The 17,837-nt window shown below is 43.1% G+C and overlaps 2 protein-coding genes across 2 annotated transcripts; one reads left to right on the forward strand and one right to left on the reverse strand.

The window, feature by feature from the left end:
* Positions 1 to 104: 104 nt before the first annotated feature.
* LOC135494476 (interleukin-1 receptor accessory protein-like) lies at positions 105 to 5,004 on the reverse strand. Its single transcript, XM_064782501.1, has 9 exons — positions 4,741 to 5,004; positions 4,183 to 4,385; positions 3,551 to 3,738; positions 3,116 to 3,224; positions 2,647 to 2,896; positions 2,257 to 2,384; positions 1,727 to 1,900; positions 1,284 to 1,460; positions 105 to 1,042 (listed from the first exon to the last, which is right to left on the reverse strand). Exons 2-9 carry the CDS (start codon positions 4,319 to 4,321, stop codon positions 531 to 533), a joined length of 1,677 nt encoding a protein of 558 aa, XP_064638571.1. The 5' UTR covers positions 4,322 to 4,385; positions 4,741 to 5,004; the 3' UTR covers positions 105 to 530.
* Positions 5,005 to 9,692: 4,688 nt separating this feature from the next.
* LOC135494475 (uncharacterized) lies at positions 9,693 to 17,758 on the forward strand. The gene is made up of 10 exons (XM_064782500.1): positions 9,693 to 10,226; positions 11,999 to 12,202; positions 12,389 to 12,558; positions 12,917 to 13,028; positions 13,346 to 13,430; positions 13,872 to 14,087; positions 14,641 to 14,807; positions 15,132 to 15,249; positions 15,797 to 16,201; positions 16,609 to 17,758. The coding sequence occupies exons 1-10, from the start codon at positions 9,927 to 9,929 to the stop codon at positions 16,821 to 16,823; spliced, it is 1,992 nt and encodes a 663-aa protein (XP_064638570.1). The 5' UTR covers positions 9,693 to 9,926; the 3' UTR covers positions 16,824 to 17,758.
* The last annotated feature ends 79 nt before the right edge of the window (positions 17,759 to 17,837 follow it).

The raw sequence follows: 17,837 nt of genomic DNA on the forward strand, positions 1-17,837 counted from the left end.
GAACATCTTGAGTGTTGTTAGGTTAGGATGGCAGAGAGATATATCCCTTCCAGCTGATGAAGAAATGCCATAACACTCATATTCAGATACAAGAAGAACATACATGGAGAAATGATAACAATTTTATTCTGCACTTGAGTGAAGTACATTGAAATGACACCTACATGTATTTGCTGTCCAGGACACATTACATGTATATTACATTCAGAGTATTTCATATGGATATATAGTACCATGAGGAAGATTGGTGCCAGCTCATACAATGCACCACAAGTGGCACCATCCGCAGTATACAATAGATTATAGCACCAACTTCTTCTTCTGTAACATCAAAAGCTGGTCAAAATTGTCCACTTTTTGGAAGAGAGCTCAGTCAGGAGAAATGTTGTACCAAAGCTTTCTAAAGTCAAAATCATGTCCCACCTGAAAGGACAACAACACAGAAATGGCAACCTTCCCAATGTTTTAAATTGAACTGGTAGAACATACGGCACGAGTGTGAACCGAGACACGTTGAGTACACTGTTTGATCACACCATGCCCGATGAATGAGCATCTTCATCCCTCAACAAACTCGCCTCACTTTTTAAATGATAAGCAGATGACGCATCATTCAACTTTGGTTTGAACCTGAAGTCCCTCACGTTAGCCTTGGGTGGCAGTGCAAGGCAGAGTTTCTTCCAAAACTGTTCGATCTGTTTCAACGATTTCTTATCAGCAGCTGCAACAGCACCATCGTTGAGTGTATAGGAACCAGTCCACTCCAACGTCTTGCCAACCTTCAGCCAACCTTTTCTCGCATTGCTGATACTGGCTTTCAGAGGTTCTAAATTTCCAAAAACTTCATTCGTGTGAGAATCCCACAGGCTGTCAGGAATGTCTCCATTGAGAATGTAAATATTCCGGTTGGAGGCTCGGTCCTCTTGACGTATGCTGTGAGTGAACACTGTGGCACACAAGTCTTCTTTTAAGAATGTCTCCGATACAATGAAGATGATTCTACGACTTTTCTCCATTTTCTCGATGAACTCGTTTTCGATGTCTGAAATGAGCATTGGCTGGAGTTGAAATTATATTTACATGATAAGGGAGCCACAGCTTGGGGGAGGGGACCTGTCTGGTTAAATTTCAAGACTTTGACTCTGTGAGGTTACGAAAACCATCAGCACTCAGAACAAGGCTCAGGGATTTTCCCTCTGAAACAATAATTAAGGACACCAAGGTACATTTGTACTTTAGAATGACTGATCAAACAGAATCGTAACCAGACTACATGTACCTACCTCCAATCGCTGGGAGATCTTGCAGTGGCATGAACAGCTTGTAATGGAACTCGTTCGCCAGTCTCTCAAAGAGAACATCCTTGACGAATTCATAGTCCGACACTGGTGGATCTGTGTCTGCATAGTACATGGGATTGGTGCCGGCATGCACAAGTATCGCATCGTAATCAAAATCCACTGAAATTACAAAAGGATACAATGATTATGCAAGAGGACGAGAAGAAGACAGGGACTGTGGATGGATGTGACGTTGTCCTCTACTGACTGGTCAACACTTGAAGTGACATTGTCCTTAGTTCTTAGATCTCAGGCAGCTGCTGGTCGGCATGACTGTACCTCGCAGTCAGGCCAGGCTGGAGTGGAAATCATGCACCTACTACTGTCAACATTGAGCACAAGCCACAAGGGCCGTCATAAGCCTTTGCAACATCTGTTGCACCCACCTGATTGTTCCTTCAGATAGCTATGCCTCCACAGCAGGATATCAAGTCTGTAATCCCACATGATCGGCAAGACAATGACAGTGGTCAGAATCATGAAGAGCACCACTGCCAATCCAATCTGGAATCCTACATCGTAGATGATCAATGTTTGTGGTCTTTTGCATGAACCAGCAACTGAAATAAATAAAATAGAAAGTAGGCGTTTTGACTTGGGCATTATTACACTTCAGCAGCATTGTCCTTTTGGATCAAACACCAAGATATTCTACATTGTGATCTACAGTAGAACCTCTCTATTAAGGACACCAATGGGACTGACTAGTGCTATCCTTAATAGAGAGGTGTCCAGATTAGAGAGGTCAAATCGAATGGAAACAACCAACTTGGGACCAAAGCTAGTGCCCTAATAGAGAGGTTGTCCTTAATAGGGAGGTGTCCGCTAAGGGAGGTTCTGCTGTACTGTGTAACGATCATCTGTCAACAAATACAATACATGTTCTATTTTCACTTGATGAGTTTTGTGGACTTACATCCATTCTGGAGGTCTATCAACCAATACTTGATCTGCCTACCGTCATCAACAAGACAGTAGTATTTCTTATAATCACTTTCCTGGATGTCCCCGATAGTCAGTGAAGATGCGACTGCATTAATTGTCCTGAAACAGAACGTTGACATAAGAGGGCGATTACAGGATCAAAAGTTTCAACTGGTACAATGTATATGACTTTCCTGGTGATTCTCTATGTGTAGCTCATAATTGGTCTAAACTCAACATTTGCTGCAAGTGGACATCTGATCATCGATGAATTGGTTATGACATCATCCTCAAGAGGAAGGGCTTCATGTGAATGTATCTCACGAGCGATCAAAATACCTGCTTTGACACGGAGTGAGACGATGAAATTAAGTTTGTGTACCTTTTTTCAGAAATATGGAAATGAGTCCCATTTGAGATCCACTTGAGCCTAGTGGTACCATTAGATAGCTGGTGTTCATACAGCCAAGAGACATTCATGATAAGCGGGCTGGACTTGGTTGGACAGTATCCAAAGTCGACCTCGCAGGGCAGTGAGATGGACTGACGAGGCAGGTTACAGAATGGTAGTGTGCCATTGGAGATGGGGTTCTCTATCCTGGGGTAGCCTGCTAGAAAATTGCAAGTGTTCTCTGCAAAAAAACATAAAAGATCTAGTTCTTGATGATTAAATGGTTCATATACATGTAGGCTGGCTAAAACACGTCAATCATGGAATAATGCAGCCATGCCCCTGGTTTTCAAACCTTCTTGTTATTTCGAGTGAAACTGATTTCATGAATCTGACTTGAATCATAAGAAATAATTTTGATCATTATACAGACACTTGTATGACAGGACAGTGAACATACCATGAAAGATGACGTTGAAGTCATGTTGGACAAGGCTCCCATCAGGTAGCTTAGTCTGGCATCTGTAAATTCCATTCTGGTACGATAAGGGAGTGTAGAAATTCAAAACCTAAATATGGAAAGAAATGTGTAATTGATGTGTTTGGGGGGGGGGGTGGGAGTCAGCACCTTGCCTAATGACTAGCGCTGATTTTCGGGCAACAATATACAGGCATGAGACTTGCCATGAAAGGTGTTTCTATGCCTTTAGAATAATCTTACCGCGCTCTTGTGGTTGTGCCTCTGTCCTCAAAACAACAACTTGGGATGAATGGTATTATAGTCATTCAAACGCCATGGAATTTCCCTGTGTGCAGGAAGTAGGTCACAGGTGAGAAGTGGTGCGAAAAGAACACTACCTGAGACACAGAAGTCTCTGCTTGACTTCCTTCGTACCTGATCTCCATCAGATAGTCCAATCCCACTACCAGGTCCAGCAAACACATCAGATGGATGCCAGCTACCATCTTTCGCATGTTTCCACCATGATAAGTTAATGGCATTGCTGTTTTTGCAACAATTGATAGTGGTCCATTCTACTGTATAGCTCTTTACCGTGAAATCTGCCCAGTTCGTCACATTACCTGTCAAGAGTAAGACCAGCAATAATCTGATGAAAAGTTTGAAAATAGTAAAAATATCTAAGTGGACCTTAATCTACATGGACGGGATGAAAGGACCAACCAGATTTGTTTAAATCATAACTTTGTCTTTGCACTTCGACAACTTTCATGATGATGGAGCGGGGTGGTTGTGACTTTGTCTTCATGTCATATTCCTAACTAGTTTACAAGTTTACTAGATTACAAGTTTACAATTCTTACTGCCACAATGTTATATCTTTGCCCAGTTGTGCGTTCCTCTCATCTGCTGTCACACTGCAATCAATAGACAAAGTTTGTTTTGGCTGTGACCAGTCAGGTATTTCACCAGGAAACAAAGGATCACATGAGCTTATCTTATTGTCGAAACTCTCTATTGATAACATGCATGTGGAGTCTCGAAAAAAACCAAACTGTTTCACTTACAATCCAATGGGCAGCTGTTTCCGACACAGGTGCTTCCTGAAGTCACATTGAGGATGGATGTGATCAGGACGAAGAGGACGACATAACTGCTCGATGGTATAGTTACAGACTTTATCACAGTAGGTAGCGCTCTCATCATGTGTTACTGTTATGACCTGGAGCTGTAAGGCCTATTCTGTGTAAATTATGTATCTATATATGGCCTGAAAAGTAAAAAGACGAATTCATTTGAAAGGTAACATTGATAAAAGAAAAAAATACTTCAAAGAAGCTTTCTTAAATCCGATTGTGTTAGCCAATATACGTCGATGGATCATCTGACTATTTGAAAAGAGGACTTGTCGCACTCTTTTGGCACTTGACTTGGCCCCTCCTCTGCTCTGCAGCGCAACAAATGTCAGATAAGATGGCCAGATGGCTCCTAGTGCTAAACCCCCTCAGCATCGGCACTGATGATCATATAAGCAGATCCAGATGCAGTCTGTGGGCCCATATTAGAATTTTTAGGGGACAGCCTCAAGCCCCTTGACCTAACCCGGTATCAATTTGGGAACCTACCATTTGCCTCTGACTTTTTATGGGACAACCTATAGCGAGTGTCTGGTAAGTGTATAATATGTCCACGTTTTGAACTGTCTGGGTCGTACTATGCGTAAATATCCTGAAGAAAAACTACACTTGGCCCTTTTGAATCAACTAGATCACCAGTACATCCCATGCATTCAGCTTTTTTGTTGTACACTCGTATTATATTTGCATATATTTGCTCATGTTCTCAATGATCTCTATGGAACATGATGTTGTTGTTTCCTAGAAATTACTCTTCCGGGTTGATCACAATATTACTACGCGAACATCGATATCGTGTTTAGCGTTTATTAATCAATTTTACCTACAGGTTTGTTTGATATAGAATTCATAACTACTTTAATCGCCCTGGTTTCTAAAACTTCGGATTTAAACGGATAAATAAAAAAACAACAATGTGCACTATATTGCAAGTGATCTACTTTCCATTGGCGGGAAATGGTGTGGTTTGCCTTGGGATTTCCCAACGATTCTGCAATTTCATTGGTTGGAAACGAATCTTCCCGTGGCGGGAAATATGAATCAAGATAATTTTAGACTCTTTGACCAGTCTCCTCCATTCACTCATCACAGAGACTGGTACTTGACGACAATTCACTCGTCATGAACTCGATTTGGGGGCGTAGGCTTCCGGTGCCCGGTCCCCTGTTTTTTCCGTAGGATGGGTAACCTCGATCCAAGTGAATAATCTGCAATACCAGAGCGCTCGGTATGACAGTGCATCCACTGTAATATGCACTGAAAATTTATGGCTCACCTCGGGTAAATCAACGAGGCCTATGCGATCCTCCGCTGCGCCGGGGATAGGGTCGAGGTTACCTCGGGCCCGCTTTTCTCCGTTCTCATCACGCTCTGGGTTCTGTTTGTGAAGGTTGAATAAGCATAAGGGTCATGAATATGTTAAACTATTATATTTTACATCATCTTCCGGTCTGAGTTGAGAGATATTCCGTAGCTCTAATTTCCATTCATCCCAAAGTGGTCCTATGACTGAGGCCGCGAACATCACAACCAGATGCCGGATAAGCTCCCTTTAATTTGATCAATGATCGGGCATGTCTCCACGATGAAAATTTGTTATTTTCCACTCGATCAGCCGCTTTCATCTCTTTATGAAAAGTCCAGATCGTAAAAGAACTGGGTCAGACATGATACTGCGGTCACGATTTTTTATTTTAAAAAAACCCGAATCCGTTCATTCGGCTTTAGGCCAATCCTCATTTTTTTTCACAAAAAAACGACATCGTCGGCCAATCCGTCTTCAATTCTATTCCTTTATAAACTGAAGGTCAAACGCATATGATTGCTGTCGAGACAACCACACCTTTCCTCAATCTGAGATGATGCCAATTTCCCGGAAATGTCAAGATGTTTTTCAGCTTCCGTTAGATGACGTGGCTTGACACCAAAACATAATTGCACCCGGAATTGCACAATCTTAAGACATAAGTGACAATAACACTTCAATTCATCGTACTACCCTAAAAAATGAGATGGCCTGTGTTACTGATGACAGAGTCGCGATGACTCTTCGAGAATGATACACCTTTTTTACCTATCAATGCCTCATAGCATTAGCCAGGATTTCGGGGAAGGGCTCGTTTTCCAAAAATAACATCATGGATATTCACACAGTCGATTTCGAAGATGTCTTTTAGGCCTATCCTTCGTCAATTTCAACTTTTTCGACAAAGCTTTTGGTTGTTGCGCCAAATTTTATTACCATTGGTAACTTTTATTATTGGGCCTAACACTTTTGACCGACTGTTAACGTAGCTGCAATGTTTTTTGACACCTAATATTATTGGTACATGTATTTGAGAAACCCAAATCGTGAGTCCCTCGAGTCCTTGTTCGTGAATAACAACCCTATCGTTAGAATGAGCTATGACGTCAATCAATGATAGGAGAAGGGACAATACATGTACTCGTCAAATATGTGAAGTGAACAAACAACAGATACGTAGAGATAAGCCACGTCCCTGGCGTTGACTAACGAGTCCATCTCAAGAACTTTTCGACGAATCCAAACTCTAGTAAAAGCTACATAATGAGCGGCGCCAGGATTAACAATGGGTCGTTGTCAAGGACAACCTAAGGACATGTAACAGTCAACTTTGAGCTGAGGCTTTTCTCGATCGGTCCGTCGATTTCAGCGATTTTGCTCCCCAGATGCGATCATTCGCTCCCTCACGTCCTTTACTAGGCATATGAAGGCCAGGCTTTTAACTATTGGCGAACCAAGATTGGTCGTCCATTTTCAGGTGGTGTACGTGCGGCTTATATTTACTGTACTTGACAGGAAAAATGTCCTTCTTGAATTTGATAACAGGCGTGACGTCACTCGTCCTGAGTCTGGCGAACGTTCGTGACACCACGACTGTAGCAGTGAATGTCAAAGGCGAATTACTTGACATTGACCCCCCCCCCCCCCCCCCACACACACAATTAACAAAACATGAACTATTGTGATTTGGTTGTTAAGAACAAATGTCTAGACGACTGTCGGAAATATCAAATAGAAGAGACACAAATTTGCGTGTTGTATCACGTGATAGGCCCCTGATCCAGAAAAAGATGAAATCAAATGAACGGCGCCGGGGTCATGCCAGTTCTACCCACATCGGCCGGGAGCACCTTTTTCTATTCTGACGACTGGAAAGCGGACTCTCGGGACAGTACACTGAGTCATCCTAACTGGATCTCCTTAGGGTGAGGGGCGAAGCCGGTCCACTGCGTCCGGAGTGTACAGGGAAGCAGATGAGTTCAAATAGCTAGCCGGGATAGCTAACTTGCGAAAGAGGTTTTTAGCCGATTCGAATCAGCTCATGGCACCACAGACGTCATGTTGTTTATCTCTGGTTTGGGCAAGGAAAAACCGAGGGGGCGATCAAAACAATAAAACCTCGTGCTCTTGGCCCACAAGTTGTCATAGAGCTTCGCAGACGTCATCAAGGGACCTTTTCTTGATGTTTTCAGGGTTGGGCCATCCCACGCGGAAAAACCGATCTGCCGACCTAGAGCATTCTCAACTCCCGTAAGCCCTATATATTGAAAGGATACGATATCTATCAACAAGCCTTCACAAGAGTTCTATACACCTTTCATTCAGGCCTGGCTAAACGCTTACAAAGATGATATCATGAGATTTATGCCCGTTCATATCTTGACGTTACAGACTTTGTCAAAAGGAATTCCAGGTCGTGGTCATCTAGTATACTCTTATCCAATTTCCACGGACAAATTACAGATCTATACGGTACACTAAGAAAGACGACATTGGAACTTGAAGATGGCCAGTTGCATGATTCCCTGCTGGCGCTACCACGTCACGTACGGCGCGGCGAGACATGATATCATCAATGACCCATTCTGGGCGGGAATTTGAGAAAAATCGAGATTTTTTAGCTGATGGCCAGGAATGAAACCTTCTTCGTTCAATGCACTACTACTCTACGCGCGCATCTCCATTACTGTCAACAGTATTAATTAGAGAAAACACCATTCTAAAAACCAGAACAGAAGAAACGCCGCTTAAACCTCGGGCTAGTAATTCTACCATTGGCTTCGAATTAATAACAATCACACGCGAATGAAGAATGGCGGTTAGCTATTCTAAAACTGATACTTCTCAGCAGATGTGCTCCAGAAATACTAACTTCAGAAATAGCCTGATTGTGTTTAGAAAGGGACACTTCATCCAATGATTGAAGTTCTGGTCGACTCACACCTGCACTGGTGTTTTCATTTCCCTCGAGTTGAGGTGAGAATGATCCTCAAGTTTCACCAAGCGAGATACACAGCTGATGGAATGGGATCTTTGCTACACTCAAAAGGCCGCTATGCAGGACGCAGACGGATTATTATTTAAGGAGTCGTCCATCCGCGACCTAAGTCCGTCTTTTTTTCAGCAAAATTGAAAATAAATTAATGACTATTGATGATAGTGTGTTGACACTGGCCCTTTTGGTTACAGTTTTGTTGCGTGTTCAGTGCTCATTGATGAAAATGCGCTATATTTCCTGCTCCTGACCACAGCAATATTGAATCAAAAGGCTCTCTCTTTATCTGTCTGTCATGTGTCATTGAGGAAGAAAAGTCTGGCTGAATAGTCGGGAGTGCTTCGGTTACAGCCGTGACATTCCCCCGACAGCAATTGCTTTTCAGGCTTTGAACTTGAGTTTTCCGATTAGTAATTAAACTAACGTCTTATCTCAGTACTTTAAATGTCCCATTATTAATGGCCTTAAAATATAGACACGTCTTATCTGCTAGTCCGCGGTCGGTTCATATAACATGCCACTTGCCAACTTCCTGGTACGTTTGGCCTTGCTTGACGACGATGACATAATATTTCCGGATGGGTTTTTGATCGGGGTCGGACAGGAAGTGTGAAACGCTACGAGACATCTCCAGAAAGGTCCGTCGCGGTTTTTGCCGCTTGTATCGGAAGTCGGCTTTGTGGCCAGTTGTCACTGATAATTGTGACCATTGCAGATTCAGCAACTCAGGCTACATCGAAATTAATCCAACGCCCGGCCAGAGAAAGTCACGCGAGGTTGTCAAATAAAAACGTTGATGTCGCACCCATTGCCGTGGCTTCTGGTATTTACAAACAAGTTGGGATGTCGACTAGATATTCGAATAAGGCCTTACTCTCCTCATGGAGTAAGCCTGGCAGATAAGAAAATCAAAAAATCAAACACCGTAATTCAAAATTCTTCGGTCAGGGATTGCGAAGATAAGTATGACCAAATTTCCACCGCAGACACACTGTCTTTTTGAACAACCAATAGCATTGGGGCTTTCCCTTGCCACCGACATGACTCATGCAACCTAACACGTCATTGGACATGACCTAGAACAAGTCAGCGGTATATAAGACCCGACACTCTCTGATAATCAACCACAAGATCAATAGCAGGAATCATATCATATCGCATCGACCGAAGATTTTACTTACACAGGAGTAAGCGCGCACGCACGAACTTGAGTCAGATCAGAATCGATCGCCTTATACTCGACGAAGAGATAAGACTTTTTAAACATTTCAATCCTAAATTTTCTGGTGTGATTTACATGATTCAGGGCTATCTAGCTGACAAGTTCTTTATTAATATCTGTCAAGGGCATTAAGACTGAGACCTATTTTCGCTATGTCGGAGTTCAGTTTGAGTAGCGGGATTTTCGGCTCATCCCGAAGCGTCCTCGAGACGCAGGACTCCCTGGAACGCGCCGCCGAGACAAGGAGCAAGACCACGAAACACAACAGTTGTAAACATTGCAACAGGCTGCGGTCGAATGTGGGTGGAGTCTTCGGGATGGTCAATGGTTACAGCTCGGAGGAAAAGATTGAGGTGCATTCAAATGGACAGCAAGAGGAGGAGGAATGGGAGAAAGTTGACGCGACCGACCTGGAGACTATCAAGAATGAGCGCCCAACCTTGCTTGCCACAGTAAGTAGTTTGCAGTTTAGTTTCGGTTTGTCCTGAGGTATGAGGCTTATACATGTATATCTGCATATATAAGTGGTAGTCTCCCTAACTCACTAAACACACCTAAATTTAATTTGAAGCAGATTTTCTCACTCCTAAAAGAACTTAGAAATTTGAAACGTGTTTCGACATTTTCAACACTGAATTTACTGGTTTACAACAGTTATACTGAATCCCCGTGGTATTTACGGGAGCCCTATCATACAAACAGGTTAACAGGAGACAATTAATCATTATTCATCGTCTGCGAGCATGATCCAGGCCACGGAAAGTGACTGGTAAATATTCTTAAGAACGCAACGATACGGGATAAGATCATCGTTACATGATGACCTAGATGTTGTCAATCAATTATAGAAAAAAACTGCATGTCGTAATTTAATATTTTTCGTCATGTCCCAAGTTTAATTTATGCAGTTGGCCTGATCCTTTCATCCGGAGATCAGGAGGCGGAGTATATTGAAAATCACTGGTCATGTCACGATGTAGCCATTTACCACAGTTCCAAGTATTCAAATATCTTTTTATCCGCCTCCGACATATCGTTCATGCATAACTAATCGCGCTTGTCGCATTCGCAGTTAATTAATTTATTGGAAGGGGCGATAGGACTGGTGATAACATAATAAGCTGTCATCCCTTATTTTTCAACAAATCGAGTCAAAGCGATTTGTTATGCATGAGCAACATCACTAACGAAAAAAGAAATTTTTAGGTTTGAATGGGGACAATGATAGCCTGTTTTTCTTCCTTTCATTCCGTCACACAAAGACGTTCCCATCATGCACCTTGACGGTGGTAGGCCTATCACGCCTTTATCTCATGCAGCGCCAAATTTGTAAATAAGTATCAAACTGCAGAATTCATTATGTGGCTACGATTCACTCTTCTGTGTCAAGTGTCGTCTCCTTCTTGAATTATCACAAACTACCAGTAAGCCAATCTATCTGGGACTTCACAAAACATGATACTAGAATAGACTTATTTCCCTGAAACCAACCTATACTGACCAGGTTACATTTTCCGCCGGGTCTCACCAATTTCCATCCAAGACTAATTATTTCTCTATTTTTATCATTTCTCAAAAACAACAATCTCGACGTATATATCATTCAATTGTTAATTAACTATTTTTGTCAAGAAAAATGGGCCGAGGTCAAGTATTAAAAGCAAAGGAGTGTCGTCATTAGCACATTTTCATCAACTAAAAACCGAATAGATTAATTGGCATTACCAAGAATAACGACTTATTCCTGGCATTACCATAAAGAGATAATGCCATAAAGTATTCACGTCGTGAGCACAGCACAAACTCGTCCTGACGGCTGAATTCCATTTCTTGCCGTCAGGTGGCTTCCATCTACCACAAGTATGGATTTCCGAATTATTACGCTGTAACTTTTGATTGCTGATCATGTGATGCGTCAATGTCGCCCGTTTGCTCCCAAAAAGCTTGAGCTACACCGTTGTTCTTGTCAAATCACAAGAAGAACCACCTGTTAAGAAACCAAGGACTGCATCGGCATCATCCACTCTAGAAACGCAACTCCCCCTGCCGTCCTGGGACGGAACAACATCTAGAGGTAGACATGGATCTTTTCACTCCTTCCATCATATGCTCTTCGAGTCAGTGGCGCACTGCTTGCTCACTACATACCATTGCAACATCTTTACTTGCTGTTTTAGACTAAAAGCGCAATTTCGAGAAACTACAATTCTTGTTTCCGATTCAGATGTCCGACTGCAGCGTGGAGAGCCACGAGTCAGATTCGCCCATCCTGCGGCGGAACAACATCCCGGATAAGTACATGGATCGCTTCATGTCCTTGTCTCTCTACAGTGGGAAAGAACTGGCCGAGGAAGTCAACGAAATCATTGAAAGGCTGAAGGAATGCGACATGACTGGGGAGGAGATTGAGAAGTATTTAGCAGGAAGGGTAAGTTCTGTGCAATCTCCAAGGAACACCATTGGTAGCGGTTGCTTAGTGATGACTAGCATCGTTTACTAGCGTACCTTTGCTCACGGAGCTAGCTAGCTGTTCCTCTCACCAAAGATTATTTTGTTGACAAATATAGATGGCTGTTGGTCAGTTTTTAATTTCCCGCGCCCGTTCCGTTTCCAGGAGTTGGACATCAAAAATGGCCAGACGAGTGACGTCTACATCACGTGCGACGGGGAGAGGTACAAAACTGGTCTGCAGATCTACACCCGGGCGAGCCAGACTCTCAAAGGCCTGAGGCATTTCATCAAAGGCATCGAGAACACGCAGCTGGCGAAAGATCTGGCCTTGGAGTAAGTCGGAGATCATTCAGTTCATTGTCTCATCAGGAGTGACTTAAGATGGAATTGAAATTATCTCTTCTGACGAAACTCAATTCGCCTTCTTTCGTCAAGATTAAAAACATTTTTACTTTACCCCTGGAATGTTGTCACGAGTACAGCTATTTGGCTTTGTCCACGATCTCTTCTCCTTCCTCCTCTCTCTATGTTCACATATGGACAGTTTGGTAATGTTTGGTCTGTTCTAGTTGCTCCTGTCGCCCGAATAGTTGGCCATGTGTACACAGGCTCCGAATGAGCAGAGTCCCTCCCTCTTTCCCGAAGTGGTCATCATGGCAGTGATTAACAACTGTTTCTGTTTCTCGTACAGAGAGAATGACATACTACTGATGATCGATTCCGACTGCGTGACCGAGTGGCCTCACAAGCGGGTCGTCAACTGTCTGTCCGACGCTCTTAAGAACCTGGAGGACATTGCGCTGGTAGGTAGCACGTTGATGGGCAAGAGGTGGGAGAACGAGTCCTTCTTGAAAAATAAGTTAAGCCACCTACGAAACAGAGGAGGAACAAACATGCATGTACATTGCCTTCTCTGTATTGTATACCATACATGATACTTACTTTTCTGTTCACTAGTTAGACATAGCTTGAACGAACTCGATATGGAATGTACAGGACTTTCTTTGAAGACGAAGGTGGCCATTTTTTATTGCATTGTTGATTTATACAGTTTGGGACATTGCAGTTTGAAGAAGGGCCATTATATTTGTAATCAACTCCACATTGTTGTGATCTTCAGGTTATATTCCGTGATCTTCCCGGCAGGAACAACAACATATATCTCACAGTCCGAGGACAAGTCAACATCCTCATCCCAAGAGGACGTGAGTACTGTTTTCAATGTCAAAATGGCTGCCAAACCGACGCTGCTTCCTATCGGAGGCGTTAAGAACCTAATGTTCATCAATGCCTCAGTGAAACCGTTTCTTTTAACCAAAATAATAGAATTTGAGTTCTAGAATTTAAGTTTCCACATTACTGTTGGTGGGATCTGACAAAATTGTGTTCTCAGTGTGGGTCGTGTAATCGGCTCGTGACTATCGTTGGGAACCAGTCTTTGAAGTGGTGTCGATGATGGAATGGAGGAGCCTGGTTGAAAGGTGTTATTCTGAGAGCATACAGCGCTCTGTTTGACGGAAGTTGCTTGCCGGGTGGGTGATAAAGCCAGGTTTGCTCGATTTCCGTTCATTGGAAGTCTATTGGCAGGAAGGATTTGTTTGGTTTTTTTGTAAAATAACGGCGATTAAAACCCTGTTTTTCCCCAGATGAGCCAATTGAAGTGATTGCGGTAAACTCACTGTCGCAGGAACTTGTTGACAACCGTGTGATCGGCTTGAGAAAGATGCTCGAGATGCCGCCGATATTCATCTGGCAACACGAGATGATGGGCACCACGGCCCAGTACTCGATGTCGGTCAAACCGGCTCTCAGCGACAAATACGAGTTGTACATGGAGGTGACATCCGAGGTGAATGAAAAAGGTGGGTGATGATTAGGTTCCTATTACAGTGGAACCCCAGTAATACGACCACTCATGGGACCGAGGTTGAATGGTCGCGTTACCGGGGTTGTCGCGTTAGTGAAGTTGACTGAAATGTGCTTCGATTTTCAGCGGCAAATAGCCATCATATACACAAATGACGAGTTATATTCATAGCTGATCATCTTTTTGGCGACAGTGTTGGGGGAAGATTTCCCTAAGTTTTCCTCTTATTTGACAAATACTATATTTTGCGCGGTTCTGTGTCAAGTAAACCAGTTGCTTAATTGTTGACCATACGTACCACCATTTTGGCTGTAGAACTTGAAATTCTAAAGCAATTAGAACTCCTTCAAAATGAAGTGAATGTTCGTTTAAACCTTGGAGACTGTTCTCTGGAAAACGAAAAACAGAATCCTACGTTTAAAAGAGTTCTAAATGCTTCAAGATTTCATGTTCAATAGCGAAGATGGTGGTGCTTCTTGTTAGCCCTAACGCTACTACAATTATTGCCATTGAGTTCTAACTAACTGACGAGATGCGTTCTTCCACAGCCCATTGGGTAATCCACCAGTACAGAGGTGAGACCGTCACCTTCGAGAATGGCTTCAGATCAGATGATGACAAGGAATCTATGCCACACACCATCTGGATGATACGCAATAAATGCACGGGAAGGTTCATAGCAATCGACGACCAGAGCAAGGAGGTCACACTCTCGGTGAGTATACCCATCTAAAGTCATTCAGATGATAACAATAGCTGTACAGTTATTCTTCTTCGCATATATAAACTGGAAAGCTAAGGTTGAGCCGATACGACAGTATGTATGTTGCAGCAATGGGGATTCAGTGCCTTCAAAAACTCAAGCTGAACCTATTAGTACTTGGAAGCCATTTTGTTTTTTGGCGGTCATCATGGATTTAAATCCAGGGGGCCTCAGTGGACAATTTGTGGTAAACAATGGATCCAGTGAACAGATTTCACCTTCAAGTGTTATATTCATGAGAATGGTTATTTTGTATCTTTCTCTTTTACCCTCCAGCAAAAAGGTATTCTTCCCGACCACAAGGACGCTATGTTGATTGATGAGAGGATGCTGCTGGCTCACCCACAGAAGGATCTTAGGAATACATTCTTGTTCGAATCTCTCAGAATGACAGGTAAGCCGAAAATCCTAGATGCCCTTAACCCATGTGACAGGAAATTAGACTCCCTGAAGAAAAGTCCTACCTTGTTGTTCAATGAACAATCAAGTTATGAGACCAAACACTTTCCCTGAAAACTTGTAGCTTATTACCCAAAAATACGCTCTCCAGTGTCCCTCCAGCGTCCCAAGATTAATATCAAACGAGCTCAACTTTTTCAAGATTGTTCTTGCTCAGTTTGCGGGGTCGATCTTAACATCGGAAAACATCCATATTTCAACTTTCAACCAACTAAAAGCTACCTCCTTCCCCAAGTGAATAGTCCTACCATGTTGCCCAGTAATCAGTGATTGCTTTTATAGGACTGGTGATACCAAGGCAAAGCTAGCACTTGTGCTATATTTCCCTTGGCCAATCACAACTGGGGTCGTATGTAGAGGCTGTTATGAATGGTAGCAGTTGATACCACCATTCTCTGCGTGCACTTACTTTCAATGAAGTGCGTCCCTCTAATTATGACCCAAACATGACAAGGCTAACATCTCCTTCTTCTTTCCGACAGCACATTTCCTGTGCGTGGACAACTCTGACAAGCACCGAGTCGACATCTCAGACAACACGGACGACTCGTACATCCACAGGTTCGCTTTCCAAGTCTGTCCCGTCAGCCTGGTGTTAGGCAAGATGGACGAGTTACCGACCATCACGAAGTACGACCGGGCGGATCTCTTTGGAAACGGAGTAACGGAATGCAACCCCGAGGTTTGCCCAAAAAACCTGATCAACGGCACCCACGAAGGCGAGAGTTTCGAGCGCGTTGACGCTTCTTACCTGTTTGCCGAGAATGGGGCGGAGGAATATTCTCTTCTGCGGGATAGGCGTAACCGGACGGGATCCAAGAAGGATGGGGAGGATTACGCCATCCCGAGCGGACCAATCAAGAATCGGTGGAATCCACTTGCCCTTGGTGAGTATGCTTCATCTTTCTTGTAGGCTTTCCTATTAAACGGACTCGCTTGGTTCCACCAAAGCACTGCCAACTCGTGACCTCGTTCGTTTCTCCAGGGTACCAGATCTTTCCCCAGTGTAGAGATAGTTATGCAGCCAAAACTCCTTACCATTTTATCATTTTAACCTTCATGGTCCATTTCCGGATCTCACAACAATCACCACCGAGAACAACTTTTAAGGGGCAGTGCCCCTTTTCGACTATGCAAAACTGTCGCCGGGGATGACCGGTTTCCTTCTTCATTACCCACCAGGCAAATCAATGACAGCACAAATTGAAACCACCAGCACAGTACACTGGCTATTCTGACTTTCTTCTTCCATCACTGGTTACCTTTAGCTCACCAGCCTTTCCTTACATTCCAGCAACGAAAAATGAAGAACCAGCAGTCTGGAAACGAGCAGGGATGCATAAATTCCTTCCGCCCCAAGAATCTCAAGCCGAGAAGGAGGGTGTCGCCGTGGAGGGCAGAGTCAGAAACATGAAGGATGTGTACGAGTTCAATACCCCCTCATCATGGGCAAGCTGCGCCGTATCAAGAGGACATGTCGAAATTTTGAGCAAGACATTCAAGGTGTAACCGCACACGATTGAATGGCAACTTATTTGGCAGAAAAGCGATTCTTTGTCACGGGGGTGGATGGATGGGTGTAATATAAGCATCGCCCATCAAAGCTGGTGCTTTAACTAACCAAGATTGTAGATAATTTCGTCTTTACCCCAGCCCACCTATAGATTGTACCATGCAATATTACTTTAAAGAATTGCGAATACAATAAAAGGAACGTGGCGATATGTAAAGGTGAAAGACGGTTGGTGATCTTTTTGTGTTTGATCGGCCGGCATTTGTTCGGCAGGAGAAACATCGTTAGGTCCAGTTGTCACAACTATTACGATTTGAAAGAAGATGACGATAGATTGTAAACAGGCCTTGCATGTAATGACAATGAGAACCAAATTAATGGGTGACCAAACATTTGCCGTTGTAAAGATCCTGAACTATTTTGCTTATAAATCGTATACTATATTTGCATTAAATCATATGATATACATGTATTTGTCATATAATATATTTGGTGAGCTGTAGAGCTATATAACGCTGCCCACGTTTGTATATACAACGTAGTTTAATAGTAGATATTTTAGAAGGGTAGCAAGAACTACTGCTGACTTCATCACTGTGTTGTCAGTTGCTGTACATAATATTAAAGGAGTAAGATGATTGTCCCTTCAATTTATTTGTTCTTCTCCTGTTTCATGAGTAGAATTTGGTGATGAAACTATGACTGTGTTGTGGAAGGTGGTGACTGGGCAGCTGACAGTATGGAACGCTGTTGATTAGCCACCTACTCCTTTGAGCGGGCGGTTCTGAGCTGCATCAGACAATCTCAACTATTTCCACTTACGCCATCTACAACTACATTTGTATAGAGGCTGTCAGTCACTTTGACCTTGACTATGCATGCTGTAAATATCATGTAGTTTCTTTAATGAAATAAACATCCAAGAGCTGAATTCCGAGTTGGTTGTTTCTGGTGTGCAACATACACTTCTTGCGGTGACGATGTAGAAGTTTAAAATGTCCCTGGATAGA

This window comes from Lineus longissimus, chromosome 10, assembly GCF_910592395.1.
Source record: "Lineus longissimus chromosome 10, tnLinLong1.2, whole genome shotgun sequence".
NCBI lineage: Eukaryota > Metazoa > Nemertea > Pilidiophora > Heteronemertea > Lineidae > Lineus > Lineus longissimus.

Bases quoted from the DNA above. Each gene is read 5' to 3' on its own strand.
- LOC135494476 (XM_064782501.1), bottom strand. From the start codon at position 4,321: ATGATGAGAGCGCTACCTACTGTGATAAAGTCTGTAACTATACCATCG. The intron at 2,897-3,115 runs GTATGTTCACTG...GTTTTTTTGCAG, and splicing joins CTTCAACGTCATCTTTCATG to AGAACACTTGCAATTTTCTA. The intron at 2,385-2,646 runs GTACACAAACTT...GTTCTGTTTCAG, and splicing joins TTCCATATTTCTGAAAAAAG to GACAATTAATGCAGTCGCAT.
- LOC135494475 (XM_064782500.1), top strand. From the start codon at position 9,927: ATGTCGGAGTTCAGTTTGAGTAGCGGGATTTTCGGCTCATCCCGAAGC. The intron at 12,203-12,388 runs GTAAGTTCTGTG...TTCCGTTTCCAG, and splicing joins AGAAGTATTTAGCAGGAAGG to GAGTTGGACATCAAAAATGG. The intron at 16,202-16,608 runs GTGAGTATGCTT...CTTACATTCCAG, and splicing joins GTGGAATCCACTTGCCCTTG to CAACGAAAAATGAAGAACCA.